The 9,808-nt window shown below is 36.9% G+C and overlaps 1 protein-coding gene across 1 annotated transcript in view; it reads left to right on the forward strand.

Annotated features, from left to right (window-relative positions):
* Positions 1-9,740, forward strand: part of LOC104461687 (CUB and sushi domain-containing protein 3-like) — a gene marked incomplete at both ends in the record, with an annotated part of 22,404 nt that extends 12,664 nt beyond the window's left edge. Inside the window, 3 exons of the mRNA XM_010073359.1 lie at positions 546-719; positions 977-1,050; positions 9,629-9,740. Of these exons, the coding sequence (XP_010071661.1) occupies positions 546-719; positions 977-1,050; positions 9,629-9,740 (360 nt within the window). The remainder of the gene's footprint in view (positions 1-545; positions 720-976; positions 1,051-9,628) is intronic.
* Positions 9,741-9,808: the final 68 nt, after the last annotated feature.

A 9,808-nucleotide genomic window follows, 5' to 3' on the forward strand; every position in this document is an offset into this window, starting at 1 on the left:
TATCTCTGCCCCCCCGTCACCTCCATGGCTGCAGGGGCACAGCTGCCTCACCATGGGCTGCACCACGGGCTGCAGGGGAACCTCTGCTCCGGCGCCTGGAGCAACTCCTTCCCTTCCTTCTTCACTGACCGTGGTGTCTGCAGAGTTGTATCTCTTGCATATTCTCACTCCTCTCTCCATCTGCAAATGCCCAGGGTTTTTTCTCCCCTTCTTAAATACATTAACACAGAGGTGCTGCCACTGTTGCTGATGGGCTTGGCCTTGACCAGCAGTATGTCCGTCTTGGAGCCAGCTGGCATTGGCTTCATTGGACACAGGGGAAGCTTCTGGCATTTTGTCGCAGAAGCCACCGCTGCAGGCACCCTGGAACCAAAACCTTGCCATGCAAACATAATAGATCTTATTAAATGTTTCTGCATTTGACCAGTGTTTAAAAAAAATAAACATAAATTTTGGAGTAACTGCTTGAATAAGTCCAGGTAAATGTTATATTTTTGTATTTTCATAAATGACGCGTTCCATTTCTATCATGTCTTTTCTCACAGCAAAGTTTTGTGGTGACCCTGGAGTACCTGCTCAAGGCAAAAGAGAAGGAAAAAGCTTCATCTATCAGTCAGAAGTCTCTTTCAGCTGCATTCCTCCTTTTATTTTGGTTGGCTCCAGCACCAGGATTTGCCAGGCAGATGGCACATGGAGTGGTTCTTCTCCTCGATGTATAGGTAAGGGTACACCTATATTGTTGAAATTTCTTGAAATGTTTATTATTCCTTTTTCTGATAAGTCAGTCTATGAATTTTCAGCTATTTTGAATTATCCTGGTGTTATTCTATACTCTCTGAGAATCAAGTCACTGTATTGTTATTTCTCTCATTAGCTTATTGCATGTTTTTGAACAAGCTTAATTTTGTGATACCTTCATGTATTTCATTAAGACACTGTAATTTTTTTTCTTTAATTTCTTGCAATTTTTTTTAAGAACCTACTCGCACAGCATGCGAGAATCCCGGAGTCCCAAGGCACGGGTCACAAAACAACACATTTGGCTATCAGGTAGAGTATACTATTTTTTATTACCTTGAATATGAAAGTATTTTTGTACTATCTCAAAGTCTAGAAAGTCCTGATTAGAGATCCAGAAACTCCTGCCTTGTAAGAGCTGGTTGCTGGAGTGTTGCTGTGTTTTCTTATTTCTAGCTGTTGGATTACATTGCCCTTGTGTCCCTGTTAGCTATGTGCTACGTGAACACCTGGTGATCAAGTTCTGCTTGGTTTCAGCTTGAAGGAGTTCAGTATCTCCCCACTAATAAATGAGTGCTCCCTACTGTTTATCAAGTAGGCTTTTTCTCCTTAAAAGTGTGTAAATTGTGTGCCAAACCACTAGTGCAAACATACTCTAAGAAGCAGTGGATTTTTTTTTCCCCCGATAGCAATTCTGTTGTTACATTTGGAAATTGTGTGACCACAAATGAATCGGAGAGTCATGGATACTGACAGATGCCTGTGGAGAGCTTCCAGTCCAACATACCTTCTCAAAGCAGAGTCTGCTAGTCCAGGTGTTTTTGAATATTTCCAGGGATGGAGACGCCACAGCTTCTCTCGGCAGCCTGTTCCAAGCTGATCACTCTTAACAGTGAAAATGGTTTTTCTTATTTTTTACACAGAATTTCCCATTTCAATGTCCCGTCACTGGGCACCACTGAAAAAAAAGTCTGTCACCTTTCCTGTACCCAGTAAGTTTTAATACACGGTGCTAAGATTCCCCTTGAGCCTTTTGTTTTGCAGACTGGACATTCTCAGCTCCTTCAGCCACTCCTTGTATACCAGATGCTCTAGTCTTTTAATTACCTTTGTGGCGCATCGCTGGACTCGATGCAGTATGTCCCTGTCTCTTGTGCACTGGTGAGCCCAGCACTACACCCAGCACCTGTTTGTGTCTCACCGGGGCTGAGCAGAGGGGAAGAATCACCTCCCCTGACCTGCTGATGCAGCCCAGAGGCTGTTGGCCACCTTTTCTACAAGGGTGTGGTGTGGCAAATGGTGTTTGCACATGCTTCTGTTGGAAATGGAATTATGAAATTGAAAATGCTTCTGAATTTCCGACTTGCTAAATCACACAAAACAGTGACGTCAGTGAGACGTTTTCATGGGTGAATGTTGTACAGGTGCAAAAATGCACCCTATAATTTGCTAGGAGTCTGACAAGGAAGCTAAACACAAACTGAGAAAGAGCCTAAACTATCTTGCTACCTTTGGGTTTGGTGTCAGGGCTGAAAGCTCCAGACACATGAAGAGGACTAGGCAGAAGAATAAGCTAGCAGCTTCGCAGCTGTATGTGATGCCTTTCCAGTAGCAGGAACTACATAAAAACTGCAGATTGCCAAAAATGCAAGAAAAAGCTGATTAAAATTTGAACAAATTTACAACATAAAATGAGTTTTTAAAAGCAAAGGTTGTAGCTAAAGATTTTTCAAAGTTTCATGGCCAAAAATTTCATCACTTTGTTGTTTTGGTGGCCTTTATACCATACTCCTACTGCTTAGTGATTATTGTAGCAATCTTTGGCTTTTCAGGTTATGCTACATCACAGTCACATGCGAGCGGTAATATAGTTGTCTCAGTTTTCTCCAGGGAGCACAGTGGAGTGTTGCTTTGTGCCAAGGTAGAATACGGTGAGGCAGTCCTTGGGCTAACTTTGTTTGGGTACAATACAATATCATGCTAGAGGGCAGCTCTTTATTCAACTGTGTAAGAAATTAATCATTGCGATGACCATTTTCTACAATTTTGTTGTCACAGTTTCTCTGGCATGTTAATGAGCTTTCTATCACTGAAGAAGTCAATGAAGACTTTCTCATTTGTGGTATAGTTGTTGTAGTTGTGAATGAAAGCATCAGTCACAGCTAGCATTGAGCTGTCAAAATACCAGGCGAAAAGTCAACTGATAAATAATTTCTAAAAGAAGTGTAGCTGCTGGCAGAATTTACAACCTTAATCACACAGTTGTAAGGTTAGTGCCTTGCAGATTTAAACTGTATGTCTCCTTACCCAGCCAGCAACTTATCCTCAAGCTCATGTAGTGACTTTGGTTTTATATAGTAGCTAAATGTCTGCATGCCACTTGAGGTTACTGTAAATGCAATTGCTTAGTTAATTCAGAACAGGGTAGGAGTATCATTCATACAGATGAAGCTGAGTTTATCTCTTTATTGTGTGTAAATGATAATGAAAATTATAACTTCTAGACAAGTTATTGTTTGTAGATCCTGGAATAAAATATTACAGTACTGTATATTAAATAATATTATGACTTATTTAAACCACAAACACACTGTAAATGTATTTATGTTATCCTATAATTAACTTCCCTTATGAATGAGCTAATAATGACTTTTGCTTCCATCCATAGCAGGAAGGTAAAGAATAATTCTAAATTATACCAAAATTTTCTTTTGTTTGATAGATCTGTTCTCTACCATTTTAAACAATAGACTGAAAGACCTTACGCAAAATTAAGCAAAATGGTTTGCAGCTGGCAAGTGCATAACAATTAGTTATTATTTTTGAATATGTAAGATGATTTTCTGACTCTAACCCAGGTTTTGGAGTTTTTTTTCTCATTTGAGGTTTTGGTGGATTTTTTGTTTATTTTTGTGGTTTGGTTTTGTTTTGGCTTTCTTTAACTCTCTTAAATACTTCACATTTAAACTAATATTAATAGAGTCACTTAAGTGACTTAATTGTTAAGTTTTAAATTTATGTCTGGATCTCATAAAAAAAGCCAAGCTGTAGCCTGACAGTAGACTTCAAGTCTTCATACGTGGTGTCCTGTTTTAAATGCTTTTCATCAAATGACAGTACCTCCTCTTTTACCTGACTATATCACTGACTGTCAGTTGCTTTTCACAATACTAATGCCAAGTCGTGAACTTCCACAGCAGTGTTTTTTTGTTTTTGTTGTTTCCCCCTCTCTTGATTATCTGTGTTCCTATCTTATTGATTGAATTGAAAGTTCAGGCTTACACAGCATAATTCCAGGCTTGACTGAAAGACGTATCAAAACCTGGCCTCCTGGAACCTACACTAACAAAAGCACAAATATCACCACCTCACATGGTGTTTCAACTGTTAAATAGGAGCTTTGTAACAAAGAGATAACAGAATTTTGCATGGATTTTATTGTTCAGTTTTGAATTCAGCAGGCAGAAGCAGATCAGGTTCTTGTGTATTCCGGTAACGTCCAAATACGAGTTTAGTGCTACTTGGATATCATGCATGGCATGTAAGAAGCAGTAGCATCAACTGATTTAATTGTTATGAATATGTACGTCTAGGACATTTACTTTTCAGCTGAGTATTTGTGATTTGATAGATGTTCCATAACAGTGTGCTACAATGAAGAGCTATTACAGAGACAAAATATCTTTAGAATTTAGTGAATACTGACTTCATCTGTAATCTGGAAAATAAATTTTTCCTTGGAAAGAAACTGTGGTTTTGAAATATTTCTTGAGTTGTATTGCTAGTAACACAGAAAATTGCTTATAGCACTTTCACCATAAGCTGTTGTAACACAAGATACTACTGAACTGAAAGAACAGTTTAGAACTGCTTAGACCAGTAAGTCATATATTTAGAAGATTTATTACTTCTCATACTTTACCAACATATGTTTTTGTAGAAATGCAGCTTTTTTCCCCTACATTAAATCCTGAAGGAAGCTAAAGGGCAGTCTGAATTTAGAAAGGAAAATAGTAGTGATAGCCCTCTTGGGTTCTGCTTTATGAAATGCTGTATGAAACTTGATATGCAGATGTGCAACAACCTTGCAAATCATCTCCTTTTGTGAATGCAACGCTTATAAAAATTTCAATGTTGATTGAATTGTGGGATGAAATTCCAAGAGAAGTTCTGTCCTGTAGCTGTCTCCATTAGCACAGTTTGCATCATCACTGTATCAATGAAAATCTAATTTAAGCCTTATCAGACACAGCATAATTTTCCTGGCTCCTTCTGCTTCTCGGGATGCTGAGGTCTGTGGCTTCCTCCTGTTGTCAGTGGGGAATGTTAGTGTCAGCATCTGGAGTGCCTCACTGCAGGAATGTGACTTTTACTTTTTTTTTTCCCTTTTTTTTTTTCTTCTTCTTCTTTTTCTTCTCTCTGTCATTCTTGATTCACCTGGGCTTATTTATAGTGTTTCTAAAACACTCTACACCACTCACACAGCAGCTCCTCATTATATTTTGATCTACTCTATAAGGCACATTTCATCTAGATTAGATAGTTGTTCTTTTTTTTGCCACTGAAACTGGATTCTGTCCAGGTCTGCATTTCTTTAAATGACCATGACCGACTTGCTCACAGCCATGGGGTCTCCAGCGCTGAGCTTGTGTCATACCTCTTGTCATGCCCACACCTGTATTCTTCACAGTATCCTACGTCCCCATTTCTCAAGGCCTTTGCTATCATTCCAGTGCCAGGCCTGTATTTCTCTGTACCGCATTACATTAGTGGTAAATAGCTCTCTCTGTACATAATAGCTTATTGTTACTACTATGGATGTAAAGCTGTGGTTGTACCATACAAAGGTAAAGGAAGACATAAAATTTAGTCATAGCCACTTGGTCACAAGAAAACTTGATATTACAAGTAAACAAAATTTGTGTGGTGTGGTTTGGTTTGGTTTGGTTTTAAAGATCCGGGCAGCTCAAGACACTTTTAGACAAGGGAAGCCTAGCAAGCCCCTGCCCAGAGACTTTGCGAACTCAATAGTCTGTTACTACTAATGGCAATACTGTATGACTTAGAGATGTATTTTCATTCAATTAAAATATGATGCTAAAGGTTAGTGAAGAGAAATAGCAGACATTCACTTAGCCTTGTGATCCTTAGGCATGAATTGCTGGGGATGGAGAAGCTTGTTAAAGTATCGTCATGTTCTTTAGTAAACTGAAGACCAAGAAAAAATTAACATTAGAAGTGTCTTGTTTTCTTATAAGGAATATAAGAAATAATAAGGATAATCCTTTATTGTTATTATTTAATAATGACTATACATTATTATAATATTATTTTTGTGAAAAAAAAAATCTAAAGTACTATTCTTTATAAATGGGTGCAGACTGATATTTATGCATTTTCTTCTCAGATTGATAGTTCTCCTGTTAGAGAATAGCAAATATATGGTCTTTGCTTCTTAGAAAAAGGAAAAGTTAGTGATGTTGGTTTTTGGAATATCCAAAACATAACTCACACTATGGAAAAAGAAGCTATGGAACAGAGATGATCAAGCAGGATACAAGCAAATATTTTTTTTTCGGGATCGGATGCAAACACTGTTGCATATGCAGCAGCACTTCCCTAAAACAGGAGACTACAGTGAACAAAGATATTTCAGCTGTTTCCCCAGCTCTCCCCATCAGGGCTTCTATTCAACAAAAAAATGGAACAAATCAGAACATCTCAACGCTGGGAATTTTTTAAGACCATAGAAAGCTGTATTGCAGCGCCACCTGGTGCCTCCAGCACAACAATATTGCAAAATAGACTTCCTGAAAAGACTGACTTGTTTTTTTTATTTTTTAATAATTACATATTGTAAGCCTTTTTTTTTTTTTTTTTAGAAGCAGAGACCTTAATTCCTTCATTTATTTATTCATTAACCTAATATTGAATGACATGGAAGCACTTCTAAAAATATCTTCATCACTTGGGCAACTGTTGCAGTTTTGGTGCTACTTTTGAGGCTTGCCTATATAAAGGTTGTATTTCCCTAAAAAGCATAATACCGGTGACATCCATTTTTTGGGTGTTTTTCATGTATATTTGAAATAGAAAGAAGAAATAAAGAAAATAATTTCATTAGTAGTTACTGTTTTGGATAGAAAAGTTGGTATTGCAACAGCTGTTTGCTGTGGGTTGTTTGGTTGGTTGGTTTGGGTTTTTTTAATTGTGGAATGCTAGCAACTCAACCTTTCCTCTTATTTGGCAACTTGAGCCATTTCCTCATCTCGCTGATATATTTCTAGTCCTAAAGAACTGGCTTGATGTTTAGGCAATCAAGCTACAGTGAAGCCAGAAGGTAGGCAGAGCTGCAGTGAAGACGGGCAGACAGTGGAAAAAATTTCTGTGCATTTCTTGGTTCTGCTCTTCAGGTGAAGAGTTTTCCTTCATTATATCTGTCCAGCAGAAGACTCAGTCCATAAAGAGCTAATCTAAAGTCATAAATAGACAGATAATGAAGAGGGAGAAGTTACAATATATTGGAAGAACACACGTCCTCTCTTTTTTCACTGTTACACAATTGAGTCCTGTCAGATCTAAAGACTTTATGGATGTGATTCTCCAGCCCTTTCAGCTCACAAAGTGTGAACATTCTGTTTGGGCCATTCTCGATGAGTGGAATTACAATATACAGAATTTTACAGAGTTTTTATTTTTTTAATCTATTGACTTTTTATTCCTCTAAAGAGATTCTGTACAATGACAAATTTAATTCAGGTAATATCCTACTAAAATGTAGCTTAAAATTTCAAGATTGCAGTTATCTGATTAATTCAGTATTACCTGTATTTAAATGATGTTGAGCTAATATATTAAAGATAATATCATCCTGAGAACTGTTGAACTCTGAAAAGAAGATTCTATTTTTTTTAAGAGAATGTAGCACATAAAATGTTAATTGAAAATAAGTGAAATAGTGTGACTAAGTAGTTAAAGCCATACAGTAGCTTCTTCTGGCATTGCTATTGACTAGCAGAGTTTGAATCTCTAACTTAGTTACAGTTTAGAATCAGATATCTTGAGTATAAGTAGCCAAATAACTCTACCTCTTTACCTCTTTGACTTCCATGATGTCCAGCTACTCCACATTACAAAACATTTATATTTTTTCTTAAATACTTTATATTCAGGAAGATCACAGAGTCAACTTAGAAAGAATCATGTGGAACGCAAATTAAATTCCTACTCTTATGTATAATAACTACGTACATTTGACAGTCAGGCTGGGGTTTGGTTTTGGGTTTGGGGTTTTTTTTGGTATGAGCAAGGGTGAAAGGGTAGTGGTTTTAAAGACACTGTCAACATATTCTTTATAGGTAAAGATTAAATAAGGCAGGTGTGCTTTCCATAGCTGTGAATGGAGATCACTTCAATAGAGGCAGAGTACTGAAATTAACAATTTTTTCTTAAGACTAATACTTGTTTTAAAGTGATACATTGGTGGTGATTGTTTTAATGAAGCTCTTTACCACACACAAAAAAGTACTTCTATTTCTATTTGGTGCAACTTCTAAAACTTGTAGCGTTTTTTCACTTTGTGCTAATCTTGAAAATGATTTAGTGTAGTTTCTTCAAAATCTTTTAAAAGTAATTACGTAGTCCAGTGAGCACAGTAAAGAGAAGAAAAAAGTGAGATGAATTTTAAATAACACTGTGTTGATGAGCTACTATCTGTAGTTCATAGGTTACTATTAAATTTCATTCTGATGAGAAGCTTGAGCTGAAATTGAATAGTAGTATCAAATATCAAATGGCTACTTGTAGCAGTGAAATCCTGTGTCCCAGGACAGAACTACTCAGAAAAAGTCCACATTTTACCTTCAGGCATCAATTTGAATCAAGCATTACACTTTTATGCAAAATAATGAAAAAAAAAAAAAAACAACCCAAGGAGTAGAACGATAAATGTGCTGTGACATACAGTTCAAAAATTTTAACTCCTTTTTTAAACACTGGTTGATAAATGCGTTGATGTAGCACACTGCAGAACAGTAGATGTGATCTATGCACCTTAATATTTGAGTTAACCAACTCATAGCATGTGATAACTATTCTCTGAATGATATACTTGTAATCCATGTTATATTCATGCAGAAACTGTTATTTACTCAGGAATTGTTTTCCTTTTTATGCAACATAATATCATACCCACAGTAAGAAAAGTAATTAAAAACTAATCTCAGGTGAATTGTTATTGTACAATGTAGTGTACTTGCATTCTGGTTCCCATCATCTGTGTGGTATAAAGAACAATTGTTTTTACCTCTTGTGAACAAAAAGCAAAATTAAAATATTATAGGAACATAATAGTTTCTGAAGAATGCGACAGTGTTGTTGACCAGCCCTTTGCTTGTTCTAATCAAAGATTTCTCATTATCATTTGTTAATTCATCCAGCGTTCCACAAAGGGGGGGTGTAGTTCAGCAAAGGTCCATCAGAATATATTACCCATTTCAGCTTTGTGACTTCCCTGGGTTGCTGCAAGATTGCCTAGCTGACTCCTCATTGATTCAGAGCTAGGAAGCCACAGTAAGCTTGGTTTCCAAACTCACAGTGCCTCAACTGTTCCAGGCCCAAAGCAACGCATCAGAGAGTCTACAGAAGGCGAGGATTTAATTATCTTCCATGGAGGATTTCAGTTTGGAGGAAGAGTAATTTTAATAAGAAGGAAGCAAATTTTTATTTCATATCAAAATACTCTATGAAATTAATTTACTTTCTACAGAAAGAACATCATAATTTATCAAGCCTGTGTTATGTGAGGGAGTTTCCTATCAAATCTGAAAAACAAACAAACAAACTGATATTTCCTCATAACAATATCACTGTGTTTTCTACTTTTCAACAGGTGGGAAATGTTGTTCAATTTCAGTGTAAAAAAGGACACCTTCTCCATGGCTCAACGACAAGAACTTGCCTTCCTGATCTTACATGGAGTGGAATCCAGCCAGAGTGCATACGTAAGGGAACAATAAATTTTTGATCTGTAATTTTTTTTATCTAAGTGTGGTGGGTTAGCCCTTGGCTC

This window comes from Pterocles gutturalis, unplaced genomic scaffold, assembly GCF_000699245.1.
Source record: "Pterocles gutturalis isolate BGI_N339 unplaced genomic scaffold, ASM69924v1 scaffold24101, whole genome shotgun sequence".
In the NCBI taxonomy this organism is placed as follows: Eukaryota; Metazoa; Chordata; class Aves; order Pterocliformes; family Pteroclidae; genus Pterocles; species Pterocles gutturalis.